This window comes from Alternaria incomplexa, assembly GCF_024043165.1.
Source record: "Alternaria incomplexa strain BMP 0042 chromosome Unknown scaffold_3, whole genome shotgun sequence".
NCBI classification, from domain to species: Eukaryota; Fungi; Ascomycota; class Dothideomycetes; order Pleosporales; family Pleosporaceae; genus Alternaria; species Alternaria incomplexa.
The window spans coordinates 1,838,335-1,855,747 of record NW_026249852.1 but is presented as its reverse complement, the minus strand read 5'-3'; the positions used below and the strand labels follow the sequence as shown (position 1 = coordinate 1,855,747).

The window sequence follows — 17,413 nt, the reverse complement described above, 5'->3', positions numbered from 1 at the left end:
CGTGCATACATATACGCCGAGAACGTACCAAAGTTCGTCGAGAAGATGGAGCGTCGCGGACCCAGCTTTGCGAAGTTCTCATACGAAGATGTCTGGTGGATGATGATGATGCGTCTCCATGCATGGACTATGGGTGTGCAATGGCAGGACCGTAAGGGCGTGAAGATACCGAGCGAGCACTACGAAAACCCAACGAGGGTGTACATCTTGTGAGACCAGGGGAGCAAAGTTGCGATCTGGCGAGTCAAGCGGAATCCACATGGGCAAGCAAATGCAGACGGTCACGAGTTATACACACGATGGACACTTAGCTGGCACAAGCCACAAAAAACACAAAAAATACGTCACGAAACCATGAAGATCAGAGCCATTGTGGGGTTGAGCGCAGTGCTCGAAAATTGCATTGCAGTAATGCCTAAGAGTATCTAAGAAGTGAATCATAAAAAGGTCGTCGCAGCATCATCCTAACCGAAAGACCCAGTCCGATCGAAAGTGATGCCCAAGAAGAAGAAGAATCCCAGTCCCAGTCCGTGAAAGCCTAAACCCCAACCCATGCCCATATACACCATTTTGTAATCCGCGCAGCTAACCCGTATAGCATGCGACCAGCCATCCCTAAGCAGACGGAGAAAGAAGAAGAAGAGGTAGAAAGTGTAAAAAGGTTTGCCTAAGCAGAGAAGTCACGAGCGTGAGCACGCTTCTGAACGGAAGCGACAGCAGCGAGCTTAGGACCAGGCGCATCCTCGATGGTCTCGCCAGCCTGGTGCCAGTAGAGGTCCCACTGGAGAAGCTCATCGCTGGACTTGTACAGCTCAGTACCCTTCTTTCCAGCAGGGACCTGCTTGCTGTCATCACCGCCAGTGACCTTGATGTTGAAAGCCTGAGGCCAGAACTGGCGCTGGCTAACATCGCCGTTGTTGTGGATAGACACAACCTCCGTCCTGAGGACGTAGTTTCCGCTGGGGATCTCAGAAGGGATGGTAACCTTCTGGGTGTTTCCGTTGTCGTAGAAGATGGCGTCGGTGCCCCAGTAGCCGGTCTGGCCTTGGGCTTGGCCGGAGGAGTAGCGGCCCTTGCGGTAGTCGAGGAGGGCGCTTTGGTGGATCTTGAAGAACTCGAGCTTCGTCTTGTCGACGTTCTTGCAGTCGCCGTTGCAGGATGCCATGTAGGTGGCTGTCCAGCCGTGGTGAGAGCAGTCCCAGCCCTCCTCTCCGGAGCCGCAGCTGCCCTCGTGGTGCCAGTGGAAGGTTACGTCTTGGCCGGCGGGGGCTTCAACGGTGTATGGGGAGGGGGAGGCATCCTTGTGGGCAATGATGTCGGGGCTGGAGTTTGGTCAGTACGTGTACGAAAGAGTAGAGCAAGGGTTGGTATAAACGTACTGGCTCAGCTTGTCACCGTAGATGGGCTGGTATCCCCAGCCCTGGTTGGTCCACCAAGCAGGCGACTTGTTGCCAGGATCCTGCTTGGAAGCCTGACGGAAACCGGGGTAGGTCTTGCCTCCAGCCTCGAACTGCTCGACAGAGGTGTGGCCGGCCACGGTAGCGATGAGTGCAGCTACAAGAGCGCCAGTCTGGAAGATCTTGGACATAGACATGGTTGAGTTGATGTTGGTCGTAGAGATAACGGTTTTGTGGGTATATTTGTTGGTGGGTATATGTAAAGAATGTGAAGAAGAATGAGTGTTTTGTTGATAGCACCGGGCTATAGAATGAATGACTGGTCAATGAATGACTGAAGAGAGAGTGACTTGCTTGCTGTGAGCGTGAAGGATATCCCTCTGCAAGGGCGAGCAGCAGCCCTTAAGAATGCTCACCACCCAGCATTCCAGAAGCAGCCAAGGTGCCCGGAATGTCCAGGCCATCATTTCGGAGGCGCTTACTTTTCGCCCCGCATTTCCCGACGCCCGTGAGGGGTTTGCACGGTGGCTTCTGCTGTCTCTGACAGGCGGCCTGCTGACCAAAGAGGTGCGCCGGCGCTCAGCTGGTGGAGTGTGTGCCTGACGCTAATGTAGGTACGAAAGAACTAGTTTCTTAGTCACGAACTGGGTTCGCCCGGCGTGTAGAAGAACACACCCACTATCATTGGTAGTCATCTGCGCGCCTACGTACGGCGTAGAGATGACGAACTGTGCCCCTTCTTATTGCATAGTACTAATTCTGTCACGCAGCTGTCGGTGTCTCAGCCTGCTGTGCCATTCTCAACCTCATATGGAGTTTGCATACGTACATTTCGTATTCCCGAAGCCCAGACATCGAAGTCTCAAGATTTTGGGTGGATCTCGGAAAACACCGAGATCAACCTCATCACGCAAAAGAACGAATCAAGAGGCGTGATGTCATGTTGATTTTCGTTTGTAATGACTTGGGGCTGTTTTTCTCGTGGTCGGATCGCCCCTCGGCTGCGTGTCGTGGCAGCAGGGGTGAATACGGGGCTTCCGCTGCCGCACGACGCCGCTGTTTCAGCCGCCAGAAGGCTATCGATAAACAGCCTATCGACAAGACCCATCGCTTCCCAACACATCACCGGCGCATGCAGCAATTTTGGTTCACTCCTGCGACGAAAACGTCTGGTTGTTTGAGACAATGCCGTGCTATGTTTCAAACAACGCAGGTTGGCGAACTCTTACCGAACGGGCATTTGAAATCGTAGCAACTGATCGCTTTCCGGCCTCCCTGGTAATACGAGCGACACGCGTGAGCACTGCCGAAAGCCTTGGTACTTTTCCTCCACTCTGGTCCAGATGCTGGCTCTCCGCTCAACGATCGACATGTCGCCACGAAGAAGGCCTGACCTTCCTCGTTGAGTTATGCGCCCGTCTGATCCGGAGGATTCGGATGCATGCGAGCGCATCTTGGAAGTTTACCGGCCGTGACGACTATCGGTAGGGAGTGTGCGGCGTCGACATTAGCTTACTGACGTATGGAGATTACCAAACAAAGTAGTCAAATATGGTAGTCGCACGATTAGTAACATCGCAGACGCCCATCAAGCGCCCCGCTTTGTCGACCTTCTCCGGACACCACAGTTGGACAAGAGCGACCTCTTGAGGTCGTTTTCCATTCCTTTCGACAGTTTGAACAAGCGAGCGCATGGAATGCCAGTAAAGACAGAAACTCTATGTTGTACGCCTGGTATCTTGGAGTGTTGTTCCAGCGTCATTTCGTGGCGCAGGCCATTTGCAATTTCCTGGGTTGCTGTTGCCCAATCGTTCAAGTATGGTACAATAGTCCATCAAAAGCAACGCATTGAAGTGTTCCTGATGATCTTGAGAAGCTGCGCCGCGTGCAACCTGCATTCAAATTGCTTTTCGGAAACAATCCCATGGGTATTAGCAGCGGTAACCTACCTGATCGTCCGTCGGCATGTCTCTGTTAGCGAAAACACGCACCCGGGTATTGGTTTTGTGCGAGAACTTCATTTCCAGCGTCTATTGTGCAACTGCATTGGCTTTGATCTGCACCTTGCTGCAAATTTCCAAGGCGAACGTTCTGGTATGCGCTGAGGTCGTGCTCGTGGTTGCTTACCGTGAGCCTTTGTAGGTGCAAGGAAAGTCGAAGGTTGGAAGCCCGGTGCGATGCATCTCCAGCGAGCACCTAGCAGTACGTGGTACGTTCGCAATGTCGTCACTGCCGTTGCTGTAACAGCGTGTTTCGAAAAAGGTTGTTTGTATCATGGAGCGAACGCTAGCAGGAAACCTAGGTGCTGAAGACATCGTGGTCGACTACATACATTGACTAGCTATGCTACCTCCGCGGTCCCATGCCACGAGCTCCGAGTCTGCCTTCTTTCTTTCCAACTTTGCGAACCTCAAATCTTGCGCCGTGTTACCTTGATAGCGTCACCAAGGTCACGGTCCGGTACGTCGATCCCTTCGAATAGCGCTCCCATACATTGGTGCTCCACTTTCGCTGCCTTGGTGTTCATTGTCGGTATCGGCCTTGCACTCACTCCGTACCGACTGAGACCGCAAGCACACAGATCGGGGGCATCTTCTGTCGTAGCTATTGCACCAACACCACAAACACGCTTCGACTGCCGTGGGGGTAGCATTTGTACTCGAGAAGACCGGCTTGGGGGTCCGCCGGGCAATACGAAGTCTCCATTGGGTGCCGTACGTAGCTGGCCCATCTGCGCGCGACTGATGGCTACCGGCGCTTTCATTTTGTTGTCCATGAAGATGATATTGTTGCCGCCGTTCTTGTACTGGCAAGCTAGCGCATTAAGGTCCAAAGAGAATTTCTGAATACTGATGCCACTACCAGCATCCGAAGCTGCTTCGTCGATTTCAGCCGTCTCATCGTCTTGGCTGCCTGAGTGCTCGCTGGGTTCGTCCTCATCCGCGGGTGTATCGTTCACTGGCTCTTTGTCGGCTGGTTCCTCGTTGACAGGCTCCTCGGCGGCTGATACCTCGCTGACTGACTCTTCACCATCTGTCTCTTCTTTCGCGCCCTCTTTTTTGTTCTTCTCCTTCCCGGTCCTAGCACCAAATGCCTGCATCGCATACCAAACTGCTCTGCCCACACGAGAGTCTCTCTTGTCTTCATCACTCCAGTTTGCGTAGAGATTCATGAAGCTGACGGGCCCTGGGTTCATCAACGTCATCGCAGGATTGCAAACATCTACAAGCTTGGCCAAATGTAGATCGCCCTTCCATGTTTTGCTGCCGCTCTCCTCTGATACTGTGGTCTGGATGAACTGCTTTAAAGTTGCCCAAACCACCTCAAAGATTGGCATAGGCGTACCCATGTCTTGTGCGATAGATTCTGTCTTGAGTACAGTGATTACAGTATTAACGTTCCAGTTGTAGATGTTAGGGTCGTCTTTAAACACAAGATTCTTGCGAAATGCCAGCATGATTGTCTTCCAGATGTTTGTACAGGTATGCAACATACCGAACCAGTCGAAGTGCAGGTCGTTTTCATCCGCTAGGAGCCACTGGCGAATCTCTCCGAGCAAGGCTAAGGGCTTGCGTTGCATTTCCACGGACTTCAAGAACTCCGATGTTTCGTAAGTACCTTGGGGTAAGTTTTCTTGTCTGTCCAAGATCTTCTGCGACTCTGGCTTGCACACCAGGCTGACTAACTTCATCACCCATTCGTGGGCTTTTGCTGTTGATTTGGGTTCCGCACCCATCCGCTTCAAAAACAGTTCTCCGATCACAGTTGGGTCGTCGAGTCGGCGCAGTTGCTTGTTGTCCCAGGTGTCCTTCTTTGAACGCCGATTGCTCGCCTTATTGGCAATGGAGTAGCCGCGTCCGAGATCAATCTTCTTACCCACTTCGTCGAGAGTCTTTGGCCATTCGCCGAAGAACAGCTTGTCTTGTCGACCGTTGAGTAGATATTCCATGTCAGGCCATCGGGGCATCTCCGGTGCAGTATCCGGCTTACCGCAACATACAGCCAGGCCATGTAATGAATGTCGCCCGCCATATGCTCGATTTTGGAAGCTCTGTGATTAAGCTGTAGCTGTAGTTCGTACTTCAGAAGCCCGCAGCGGAGCGGATGCCTTTTCAAGACTGTCGCAAGTTAGTTTTAGCCCTCTTGTAACACCAATATGATCCAAACGTACCGTAATCCCGCTCGTCTACAGTTTTACTCAGTGGCTCATGCTTGTCCTCCTTGATCTTCTGGATGAATCTTCTCCAGCGATCACGAATCGCGTAGTCTTGATGATCGCTCAAGATATTACGCATGTTCTGATAGATCGAGGCTATCTTTTTGTCGGAATCCGCAGATCCCTTGAACGGCCGCTCGATAGGATCAATTTTGAAGAAATCCTTCGCGGCTTTACGAACGGTCTCTTTGTACTCGCGGAAAGGCGCTGCAAGCGTGCCCTCCTCTTGAAACACCGAATCAACGTCAAAGAACATCTGTACCGCTACAGTGAGCCATATAGGAATCTCTTTGAAAGTTATCATGTGTTTGATACCCCGAGCAGTCTCGTCAACGGCGAAATGAGACAGATGGGGATGACTTGCGGCGTCGAAGAACTGAGCCCATTCTAGGGTCTCAAAGACCTCCAGCGCCATTTTGTCTGCGTCACTAGCGAATGACTCTCGCGTTATGTGAGATTGTCGAGTGTGAAGTGGGCCCGTCTGTGATAACAAATATACCTTTAGGCCGCTATAGACGTGCCACATGCAATATGTTCCCTGCTCGCACAAATGATCGTTTGTCTGGATTCTCATAGACGGCTTGACGAGTTTATCGACATTGTCTTTGACATCGCCGTAGTAAAAGAAATCGTGCATGCGAGCGTAGAGCAGTGCCGGAAGAGTCCAAACAGGGTAATCCTTGGCGGGGTATCTAATCATCTCCGTCAGCTTGTGTATACGGGCACTACAATGGCTTAGCCTTACTTCTTGGGACGAACGAGCATCTGATCGAATTGATTCTCAGCAGATCGCACCAGATCGACGGCCGTATTGGAAAGCACTGCCGCGCGTGTGAGACCTTCACCTGTCTGCCGATATTCATCCCACTCTCGCACAATCCATGCTCGCACGTCGTAGATCTCCTCAAGAAATGTCGCGATAGCGAAGAAGAAGTCGTGCTCGAGACTCTCCTCGTCTTGCTCAATCGGGATAGGGTCGACTTTGGGCAATTGCTTCTCCTTAACTTCGGTGATGAGTTCGTCCAGTGGGTCCGTCTCTTCGACCGTAAGCCCGGCGAACCTGTTTTGTAGCTTGATGTTCTCAGAAACTACTGGCGTCTCTGGTATCAGAGGCTTCAGCAGTTTTGCCGCCTTTTCCAGAACGGTGATAAAGTAGGAGTGCCTGTGGTTGTTGACGTAATCGGTTGAGTGCCCTCTCTCGAACCAACTAGCCACTTTGCTCCGAGCTAAGATCACTCGGTCAAAAACTTTTTGTAGCGCAGCTGGGACTTCGATCTTGGGATCAAATGAAGCAATGTGTTCAGCCATCTCTACAAACTCGGAGACGCGTATGGGATATTGAGCTGGGGTCACAGGATCCGGCGTCTTCTTGGCTGGCTTACGAGCTTTGCCTGCCTTTCCCCTCTTCCGCGGCGCTTTCTGCTGAGGCTCAGGCTCGGTGATAGCTCTGATGTATCCGCATTTTTCCGATGTCTATGCGAGCCAACCAGCGATGTACTCCGTGTCGTTTTTGTAATTTCGGTACGTTAGAATTAACGATCTTCGGTTTAGTACATCACTTTCGAGTGATGGGTCCATGGCGATTGAAGAGAGTAATGTTGTTCGAGAAGCACTTCCAAGTATTCACAAAGATCACAGACAATGCGGTTGGGTCTGCGTTGATGCAGAGTACTTGGAGAACAAACGGTGAGATGAGACGGGAAGCGGAAGGCGGCACGGATCAGGGGCGGTGGGGTAAGGTCGTCGAACTAATCCTGAAAGGGCCCTGGCGCCCCCTTCCAATGGAATCATGACGAAGGTTCCAAGACCCTGAAACTCTCCATCTTCTCCTCTGTTCTCTTCAAGCAGCATGAAATGCGCGGCACATAGTTTCGAAATGCTGTCGTCGGCCTGCCACTGCGCAGACTGGTCATGAGAAAATTCAGCTTGCGTGAAAGTTAGCGGACGCTTGGCCGCGCCTAGGTTGGAACGCGAGACGTCGGGTAGTCGAAGAGCTGCGGTGACCGACCTGCATCAACAAGACCTTATCATCATTCCATGGACGTGCAAGCCTTCGTTACACCCTTGCCGACGGGAGGCTGGGGGCAAGAATGATGCTCCAGGCCTGATCACCTAGGTAGCTTCGCAAAAGAAGCTTGAATGCGGGAGTTAAGATTGGTCGCTGGTGTATCTTCCAGTTACTATATCCTTATACGTCCCGGACCCGATACTCTTGGCCCTCGTCCCTTCAGCAGGTGTTCGTCCAAGGTTCTCCTCGATTGTGAGCGTGTCGTTGCTCTTCCGACGTGGATGATCTGTGCACGCACGCACACCTGGGAAGCGGCTCAGACGCGTTTGGAGCAGAGAACGCGACATCCATCAATCAGATGGGTAAACCCATGCACACCTGGTGTGCTCGTTATCGCAGTTCTATGCACCGGTTAATGAACAATTTCAAAAGCCTCAGTCCAGACTCAGCGTCGTGACGTGGTGTTGAATTCCAACGATGACGCTCGATGACGATCGCATCAAATCCCAACCCCACCAAAACTGGCCCCTACAATTACTACCCCCCGATCGACAGAGATGTTCAAAACAACCATCATCAGATCTTCGAACTTTGTTTTCCGGAAGCCAATCACCTCTTCTATCCTATTCAGGCCAATTACACGTACCTTTAGTCACACTACCTTCAAGATGAGCGACAACAAGGGCCCAGTTACCGCATACCCTGCCACAGAGATCACACCTCAAAACCAAGAAGGCGGCCCTGGTCTAGACGCAAAGACCGATCAAAAAGCAGAATGGTCGCGTCTCGAGTTCTGGGACGAGAACCAGAAACCCTACCTTAAGGAATATGAAGGCCGTGGTCTGATGCAAGGCAAGGCCGCGTTGGTCACAGGCGGAGACTCTGGTATCGGACGCGCTGTAGCGATCCTATTCGCAAGAGAAGGCGCCGATGTCAGCATCGTGTACTTGCCCGAAGAGGAGGAGGATGCGCAATACGTCAAGAAGAAGATCGAAGAAGCCGGCCGCAAAGCAAACCTCATGCAACTCAACCTGCGAGAGAGGAAGAACTGCGAGCAAGCCGTTGAGCAACACATGAAGGTCTTCGGCAAGCTGAACGTACTTGTCAACAACGGTAAGATCACGTTACTTCATTCACATCACCAATCCAAACTAATGATACAACAGCCGCCATGCAAGAAGCCTGCACAGACATAACCGAAATCGACCTGGACGTAACCGAAAAGACCTTCCACACCAACGTCATCTCCATGTTCGCCATGTCCAAATACGCGCTCAAACACATGAAGCGCGGCGACTGCATCGTAAACAGCGCTTCAGTCGCATCCTACATGTCCAACCCCATGCTCCTCGACTACGCCTCCACGAAGGGCGCCATCGTAACTTTCACCCGCGGTCTTGCGCAGCAGCAAGCACCAAATGGTATCCGTGTTAACGCTGTTGCGCCGGGCATCATTTGGACGCCGCTGCAGCCGGCGACGAAGAACAACCCGGCGGATGCGATGGACAGCTTGGGTGTAGGTGCTTGCCCGCTGAATCGCCCGGGTATGCCGGTCGAGATGGCGACGTGTTATGTGCATCTTGCTAGTCCGTTGGGCAGTTATTGTACGGGTGAGGTAATCCATGGGAGTGGAGGAATTGAGATGCAGGGTTAACAGGGACGCGAGGGTGCGGTAGTAATGACGATGGAATGAGCCAGATAAGATGACGAGAACGACCTCACGTTAGATCGGGTCAACGTAATACAAGCATTCGATTGAGCCCGGGCAATACACGCGTGTTCTTCTCGATGTCTTCCTGTATGCTAGCCCTAACAAAGCAGGGTAACGACATCACTTCTGACTCCAGCCTTTGAGTGACAGCAATAGCTTGGTAGAAGACTCGCGCCCCCAAAAACCTCTCCTTCGATACCTTTCGCACGCACGTTGTTGCTGTCTGCTACTTTTAGGAGACCAGACACAAAAGAACATGACATCAACTGACCGCAGTTTTAATTTGAAGAAGAACAGCGTAGGTGATTCAAGGAGGAGAGAACGATATGTGAGCCAGGCTTTATACACCCGCAGCAAACGAATCCCAGAACGAGACAAGCATCAAGACATTGGTGTAGTCTTTCAACACTCCCAACGCACTCATGTGTCGCGAAGGAAGCCGTATTTTGAATCACCCGGACCGGAGTTCTGGCCATGAGTTCATCGCATAGCATTTTTTGGACAGCTTCGTCGCTTTCATCACGATCTTGAACGCCCGTTTTGATCGCAGCGAAGCCAGCAAGCAGTCCGTCGATTTGTTTCCTCTCTTCTTCAGGAGACGGAAGAGACAGCCGCCATATACTCATGCTCCAGAGCTTTTTGAGCATGCGGAATTGGCAATGTGTAGATGAGAAGGAAGGACACGGCGCAAAGGGGAAGTTTATATATACCCCGCTCACTGCGTGCTCATAAAGATGTGGCTTTGCGATTTCGGAGACTTCCAGCAGCACAGGATAATGCTGATCCAATTTCTTTTAGAAGACCGGCAATACGGCTGCCATCATTCTTATGTTCTGAGTTTTTGGATAGGCGGAACAGGAACGTGTGGATAAAGGGGAAAGAGGCAGCGAAGAGGGGAAATATGTATCCACTCCTCCCGATGGCCGCTCATCAACTTGAACGTAAACGCTTTTGGCAATTTCGAATAGCACACAATATGCTGGTTTCATTTGTGTTTTGGAGACGAGAAAGCCGGCCGCCATGCATCATCATTTCCACGCTTTAAATATGCAGAACAGGAATGTATGGATAAAGAAGAAGCAGGCAGCGAAAATAGGAAGTTTATATATACAGTCCTCCCGCTGCGCGCTCATACACCGAGGATATAAGTCTTTGAGGACTTCGAACCGCACATGAGATGTATTGGGGACTTTTTCTGGTACGTCTCGCCGCATATGGTGTTGGTTTTGTTGCTCGCTTTTCACCGCCGATTGACATGTGGGTATCTGATGACTTTGTTTTTAGGATCTGGTATAAAAGTTCGACCGGTTTTGACGATGTCCAAGTCTTCCGCCGAGCACATAGTCATTGTAAACCGCCTTTTTTGTTTTGGACAAAACGAAGAAGACCAGAGAGCCATCATTGCAACCCCGTTCGATTTTGGTATTTTTAAATGATAGAAGTGTGTTGTGGCGGAAGAGAAGAGTGAGGAGTAATGAGGCTTTTATATCAGAAACAAAGTGGGGATACGGTATATACACTCCTCGATACCAGCATCCATCATGTGCTCCGGGTTCCATGATTTCGGGAGTCGACACACGGCAACATCCGTCGCTTTCGCTCACCTTTTGGATTTCTGACGTGGCTTTATCAGCCCCGCAGTACTCTGGACTTCATCCGGCGTGTTTTCAGGTCATTGGACAATGATGCGATAGTTTTGGGAAGAAATCCGGAAACCATGTGGCACAATCATCTTAGATCTGGTATACACAAAGCAGAAGTGCGGAGTGGCAGTTAAGGGAGGGAGCGAGAAGACGGCGGGCTTTATGTTTGAGGCCGAAGTGGAGCCTCGTCATCGATACGGTCCTCGATGCTTTTGGGTCGGACAGTCATGGTTCATGAAATCACCAATTTTTGAACGAAGTGCGCAAAGCCATAGTAGAGGAGCATTCGATTTTTGGTTTATGGGCATTAAAAATGTGTGGTAGTACAGAAGAAAGAAGGCAAGAACAAAAGTGGCTTTATATTTGAGGGCGATGTCGCACTCTACCATCCACGGTGTGAAGTATTGTTTCGTTCCGAGACGCCGTCAAGCGTTGGAACAAGACCTTTGAGAAGAGCAGCAAGCCAGTAGGCGAACGCATGCGATGTTCAATAAGAGGAAAGATCACATAGGATTGTAGCCATGTAATAAGATGATTGTGTATTTTGGATATGAGTTGAATTTGAACTATGCCATCTATCGAATATGCCAACGCCCCAGGCCGAGAAGCCATCGAAATCTACCATAGCGTTTTCGAGAAGAGCAGAACGCCATAGCCTTTTTCTCCCGTCGTTTTGGTGTACGTTAAAAGCAGATAAAGTATATTGATAGTACAAAGTGAACACAGCGACCCTTTTATATACATCGAAGTAGAACCCTAGCATCCACTCACACCCACGGTCCTCCAGACCAGAAATTCATGCCTAACCGTCCTCATCTTTCGAGTAGCGCAGGAATCCATCGAACGGGGGCGGGTTACAGTTGAAGACTTGGCCAATAGCGCGGGTGAGCTCTTGAGCACGCCAGAAGGTGCCGTTGGCGACCCATCCCACCAAAAGCAGCACACCATAACATTGATGTCCAAATCTTTTCATGTAAAGAAAACGGCTTTACGGTTTCCTCCATAGCAAACAAAACAAGCGACATTTGTGTTTTTGTATGCCGGAGTCGGAGCGCACACATAAACAAATCGTGTCGCGTTTTGAGTCGGAAGGTCATGTCAGACTGGATCTCCTCTTTCAGAAGAACCAGACCCTATGGGTAACGGTGGTTAATGTTTTGGTGAAACATAGGTGGAGTTGCGTGTTGTCGATGGAAGAAGACACTCTTGAAAGCCTCAACACCACCGCCGAGGTCGAAGCGGGTTTCTCCGCGCTGGAAGAAAGACTTCTTGATTTGGGTGTACTGTTGAGCTGGAAGCCGAGAGCTGACACATTTGGAAGTTCATAGTCTTGTTCCAGCGACGGCATGTTTGTCGATGAAAGTCGTTTTGGATAGCGCAGACGCCGGAAAGCGACATATTGGATCGTTTGTCTAATTTTCGAGAAGGCAGCAAGACACCGGACATTGATGATGGCTGAATGACTTTCGGTTCATCGTCTCCATTGGGGGTGAAGCATCTGTTTTGTTTGGAGGAGGCCAGCGGGAGAGCCCCATGGAAACAATCCCTGTCCTTTTTGGAGTCCACGAATTGAATGTGGATGATAGGAGACACCATGTCTACTTCCAGAGCGATGTTTATACGCGTCGCATCGTCTAGTGCAAGCCGAGGAGGGCGGATAGTACATGGTGACAACTGCGCGTACGTTTGTTCTTTCCAGTACCTCCCGAGGGGTTTCCGAACACATCGCGATGTTCCGGAGGCTTTTTGAACTGGTGAGTTACAAGTAGGCTTGAGGTGCCGGAACGACAGGCACCATGGCGGGAGGTGCTGCTGATTTAGAAGCGTGAGGCCTTCTCTGCACATCGTCGTAATCGTTAGGCGTTTCCGGAGGCACACTCGCACATCGCTCGTGTCATGGTGACTTTTGGAAGAAGAGGCAGGAAGAGCGATCTCTAATTTCAGCTTTTTGTTGGATTTTTGGAGGAGGAGGCAGCGGCCATTCGAAGCCCGAATTCCAATTTTGGTAAACAAGAACCGGTGTGTGTATTGAAGAAGACAAGAACAGCGGCGCCGAGGGAAGTTTATATACCCGCGCATCCTTGGATCTCGACTCATTCGTGAGATGCTTGGACTTTTCGGCGGAGAAAACCATGCAGAATTTCGGAGTTGTATTTTCAGACAGATCGAGCTGTACCCTCGATGGCAACGTGGGCGCCAGTGGTACGAGTGCTCGAAGATGAACTGCTGGAGCTGGACAGACAGCCGCGCACCATCGGTAAGAAAATTCGTCTTTTCGGACAGGAGCGCCGAGCAATGTCGTGGTGAGGTGTGTAAGGGCCCAGCCCATGAGTACCGTGAATATTGTTTTCGAAGTCCAACAAGCAGATAGTGGTATGAGTGCTCGAAGATGAACTGCTGGAGCTCGGCAGACAGCCCACTCACTCTTGTTGAGGTCGGACGGGAACACCGGGCAATGTCGTGGTGAGGTGTGTAAAGGCTCAGCTCAGCCCATGAGTTTCAAGAATGTAGTTTTCGAAGTTCCGAAAGCAGGCGCCATCCAGTGTTTTGTTAGATACCTTTGGCGCTCCGGAGCAGAGAAGCATGCCAACATGTGGAATCCGTTTCGGTATCCGGACGGCGAGGTCCATGAAGTATGTGTTTCGATGTTTTGAGTTCACACAGCGACGACACCGCCATACCGCTGTTGATGTGTAGTTTCGAAACGCAGAAGGCGCCGGACGTACGCTTTTTTGATAGAAGTTTCGAGAGACGAGCCGAGTATTTGGCGAAGTGGACGTCGGCGGATACGGTGATGGCGGAGAAAGACCCGGCATAGGCCCTTTGCGCCTAAGTTTCGAGAAACAGGAAGCCGGAAGAAAGAGCGGACATAGATAGCTTTCGAAATCGATTTTGGTGAAATCTGGCCTCAGTGTCGAAGCAGGAAACATAAATGGTGTTCCGGATTGTCTCGACTTGTACTCGAAGGAGGGTTCTCGGTCCATGTGTTAACTGTGAATTTGTTTTGAAGCCGGCGACAGGGAGAGGACGACATAAACTTGTTGTGCCTGCACTTTTCGAAAGGAGCCTGGAAGAACGGTGGCAACTGGTGATCTTTTCGAAAAGAAGGAGGGCAGAGCACCCATCAGAAACAATACCATGAATTTTGGTAAATAAGGATGTGGAAGTGTGATGAACAAGAAAGCAAGAGAAGGGGGGAACTTCGCAGTTTAATTACTCGCCAGCTTAGCCTCATCACATGTGCGCATGCAAAAACTCAACTTCTGGAACCATGGAATGTGGACATCCTACGCGACCAGTCATCCTAACCAGCCAATCCACAACCTCCCTAAACCAAGCACCCGAAGAATAACCACCCTCGCTTCTTAACACCGAATCCAATCATGCCGCTAATAGCGCGACCCATTCCAAAAAACACGCCGTACTATGCATCCGCATCCGCATTCCCAAGGCCGACTCATCCACGTATCGATGTCGCAATCATCCTCCTCCTCGTCTGGATTAACCACACCATCGATGTCTTGCTCATCGTCCGACCAATCGTCATCATCCCAATTATCAGGTACCTCGCCAGGTGTTTCCTAACCACCCTTCTTCTCCAAGACATCCACGCGCTGCACCCTCGCCCTATCCTGACTATCCACATCCTCCATATCCACATCCGAGAACCTGACTTGACTCTGCATTTTCTCATGCACTCCAGCGTCAATATCCATGAGGTCATCGCCGCGACCAACCGTCTCGCTACTGGCGCTGCTCATGGTCCCAGCACCACCACTACGGTTCGTCTCGACCATTTCCTGCGTAACAGGCGCGTCGTCGTCGATTTCCGTGTTGGGGGTGAGCGTCGCGGAACTCATGTTTGAATCGTTGCGCGGACGGCTGCTGCTGTTGAATTCTTTAGCGCTGATCTCACTCCAACCGTTGTCTTCAAAGGCAGGGGGGTTGGTGTTATCCCACCCGCCTGTTGCTGTATTGCCGTAATCGCCATAGCCTTCCCATCCTGTAGCATTCTCCTGTAACTCGTGGAGGAAGTTGAGATTATCCCTTTTCGCGAAATCTTGAAGGGGTTTGGGTAGCGGCAGGGGCTCGGCGGCGGTAGCGTCTTCGTTCGCGTAGACGAGCAGGGCGGAGCCGGCTTCGGTCGTGGCGCGCTCGATGACTTCTTGCAGGGAGAGGGGGTCGCGGCGAATGACGGGATTAGCGGATTCGCTGTCGTATTGCATGCGCCACCATTGGGTTGCGTTGGGGATGTCGGATTTGATGTCCGGGTGGCGGACGTAGACTACGTCCCGACGCGTAGCTACACCCCAGAGTTGGTATGGGCGCTTCATGGCGTCTTCCGGGGCCTGGCCTTCTGGGTAGACTATTTCAACGGGCTCGGGGGCCTTTTCTTCCACTTTCTCGGTCATCTCAGTTGTAGTGTCCATGGTATGGCCGTCGGTGGTTGCGGCTTCGTCAGCGCTACCGTCTACGCGCGGCTTGAATCGCTCAGAGATGCCTAAGATCGCCTTCTGCGCTTGTTCCGTCTGCTCTTCCAAGGTTGCAAGCTTGCTCTCGATGCTGTTGTAAAGATCCTGCAGTTGGGCTAGTACTTCTGCATCCTTTGAAGAAACACCAGAACTTTCAGGCTCAAACGCAGCCATGCTTGTTTTGAGTAGTTGCAGCGACTCAACCTTCTTTGCGCCTGCTTTCTTCGGGGTGTGGTACTTTAGTCTCTCCACCCGCGTCTTGAGCGAGACTAGTTGTTCCTCATGCTGCGTGATCTCGCTATACATACTATCGATGACATGCTTGTTCTTCTCGAGGTATCGATCGATGTATAGGGTGGCTGGTATCCGGCATCCCAGATCAGACGCCTCCGTATTCGAGGAATTCAGGCGGAGTATCAGCACATTACTAGCTTCGCGAATATGCGCACTGGCTCCAGCCGATGCGAAGAGTGAATCGTCCAGGACATCGTATAAGTTGAAGTCGGGACGAAGTTTATTGCGTGTAACGGTGGCGTCAAGCACAAAGCTCTCCTGGGTGGTTCCAGCGACGTCGAAGGTCGATTTAAGATGACCGTTCAAATCGACATTCGGGACCTGGCTCTGGAATGCGAAACCCCACGTCACCAGGAACTTGAGCAAATCATCGTCCGGGTCTTCAAGTGATGGCTGCTCTCTCCAAGCCTCCGACTCGAGCAGTCCGTTGATCGACCCGTAAATACGGTCTGTATTATCTAGAAATGCCATGAGTCGCTGTGTCTCGTGAAGTATCTCGAGGTTGTAAGCTTCCGAAAGTCCAGTGCCATCTTCGAAGATGCGCGCGGTCGCTGTGGGATTGCCTTTCCACCAATTGTCGCCCTGCCAGTAATCATTCTGTAGTACGCCCGGGCACAGCAGCGCATTTCGGAACAGGGGTATCGAGTGGAGTATAGGAATGAGGTTGGTAAGGTAGTTGAAGTTTGGAGACGGCTTCAGGATAGCGGGCTGCCCTTCTTCGCGCTTTCGTTGACTCGGGATGGGGTCGGCAATGATTTCGGTCGTGGTCGGTACTAGAGCCCATTGCGAGGTATCGTAGTTGTCTCCAGTGGCCGGTCTGAAGTTAGAAGAGCCGGTAACTCCCATTTCCTGGCCCTCAATGCCTGAATGTCTGTCAGCACTTGCGGGGGGATGCTCGTGGCGCATTCGTTGCACTGACTTTGTATGGGCGCATCGCCGGCTTGTGCTTGTGTGGAGGCGACACTGGTTCGAGAAGGCGGGCGCGTGGGTGCTCTGCTATTGACGTTGCTATGGGGGTAGTTGTCGAGACCTGGAGCATAGTCAATATTGAATGCTGAGATCCGCCACTGTCAGCCGTGTTATCCTAGGGAGTCTTCCAAGCCTGAGCTGACGTACTGGGAACGTTGGTGTCGTCTATACCGTAGCCGGCCCCCGCAAAGGCAGTCTCGTCCCACTTGGCCTGTGAGTTGCGCAGATGGGTCTTCAAAGCAGAAATACCTCCTTGGTCCATACTGCTGAAGTACTTGTCCATGGCGGCCTCGACATTGTTGCCATGGTTCTATACACGTAGTTAGAGGTTTGTCGCAAAGCGCAAACAGCTTGCGGACTATTTGGACATACCGCGAGGAGCTGCCTGGCTTCCTGTCTGTCAAGCTGTTCTACCCCGAAATTAAAGAGGAGGTCGATATTTTCTTCTATTTGGGCGTCCGACATGGCTGTTGTGCTTGTGGTGTAGCGTGCGTGGTGATAGCAATGTTGGCGCAGTTGAGATCTTTGATGCGGGCGGGCGGCGAGCAAGCCGGCGCAAGTGAGTTGGAAACGGCAGCGCAGGTGCCAAGACGAGCAAACGGCAGCCGCTCAGGTGTAGCAGACAGGCGTGTATCGGTCGGGTATAGGAAGGGCAGTCGCGCTCATAGATGAGGCTGCATGGCGGGGAGCTTCTAGAAGAACG

The 17,413-nt window shown here is 51.6% G+C and overlaps 5 protein-coding genes across 5 annotated transcripts; 1 reads left to right on the top strand and 4 right to left on the bottom strand.

Moving 5' to 3' along the window:
- Positions 1 to 667: 667 nt before the first annotated feature.
- On the bottom strand, positions 668 to 1,594 carry J4E90_003001 (uncharacterized protein; the record flags this gene model as incomplete). Its single annotated transcript, XM_051432575.1, has 2 exons — positions 668 to 1,322; positions 1,380 to 1,594. The coding sequence occupies 2 exons, from the start codon at positions 1,592 to 1,594 to the stop codon at positions 668 to 670; spliced, it is 870 nt and encodes a 289-aa protein (XP_051293997.1).
- A 2,213-nt stretch (positions 1,595 to 3,807) lies between these two features.
- On the bottom strand, positions 3,808 to 6,028 carry J4E90_003000 (uncharacterized protein; the record flags this gene model as incomplete). Its single annotated transcript, XM_051432574.1, has 2 exons — positions 3,808 to 5,318; positions 5,569 to 6,028. 2 exons carry the CDS (start codon positions 6,026 to 6,028, stop codon positions 3,808 to 3,810), a joined length of 1,971 nt encoding a protein of 656 aa, XP_051293996.1.
- A 326-nt stretch (positions 6,029 to 6,354) lies between these two features.
- J4E90_002999 (uncharacterized protein) lies at positions 6,355 to 7,191 on the bottom strand (the record flags this gene model as incomplete). The annotated part of the gene is made up of 2 exons (XM_051432573.1): positions 6,355 to 7,086; positions 7,168 to 7,191. The coding sequence occupies 2 exons, from the start codon at positions 7,189 to 7,191 to the stop codon at positions 6,355 to 6,357; spliced, it is 756 nt and encodes a 251-aa protein (XP_051293995.1).
- Positions 7,192 to 8,289: 1,098 nt separating this feature from the next.
- Positions 8,290 to 9,275, top strand: J4E90_002998 (uncharacterized protein; the record flags this gene model as incomplete). Its single annotated transcript, XM_051432572.1, has 2 exons — positions 8,290 to 8,734; positions 8,788 to 9,275. The coding sequence occupies 2 exons, from the start codon at positions 8,290 to 8,292 to the stop codon at positions 9,273 to 9,275; spliced, it is 933 nt and encodes a 310-aa protein (XP_051293994.1).
- A 5,281-nt stretch (positions 9,276 to 14,556) lies between these two features.
- Positions 14,557 to 17,175, bottom strand: J4E90_002997 (uncharacterized protein; the record flags this gene model as incomplete). Its single annotated transcript, XM_051432571.1, has 4 exons — positions 14,557 to 16,604; positions 16,661 to 16,771; positions 16,858 to 17,020; positions 17,083 to 17,175. 4 exons carry the CDS (start codon positions 17,173 to 17,175, stop codon positions 14,557 to 14,559), a joined length of 2,415 nt encoding a protein of 804 aa, XP_051293993.1.
- Between the last annotated feature and the right edge of the window lie 238 nt (positions 17,176 to 17,413).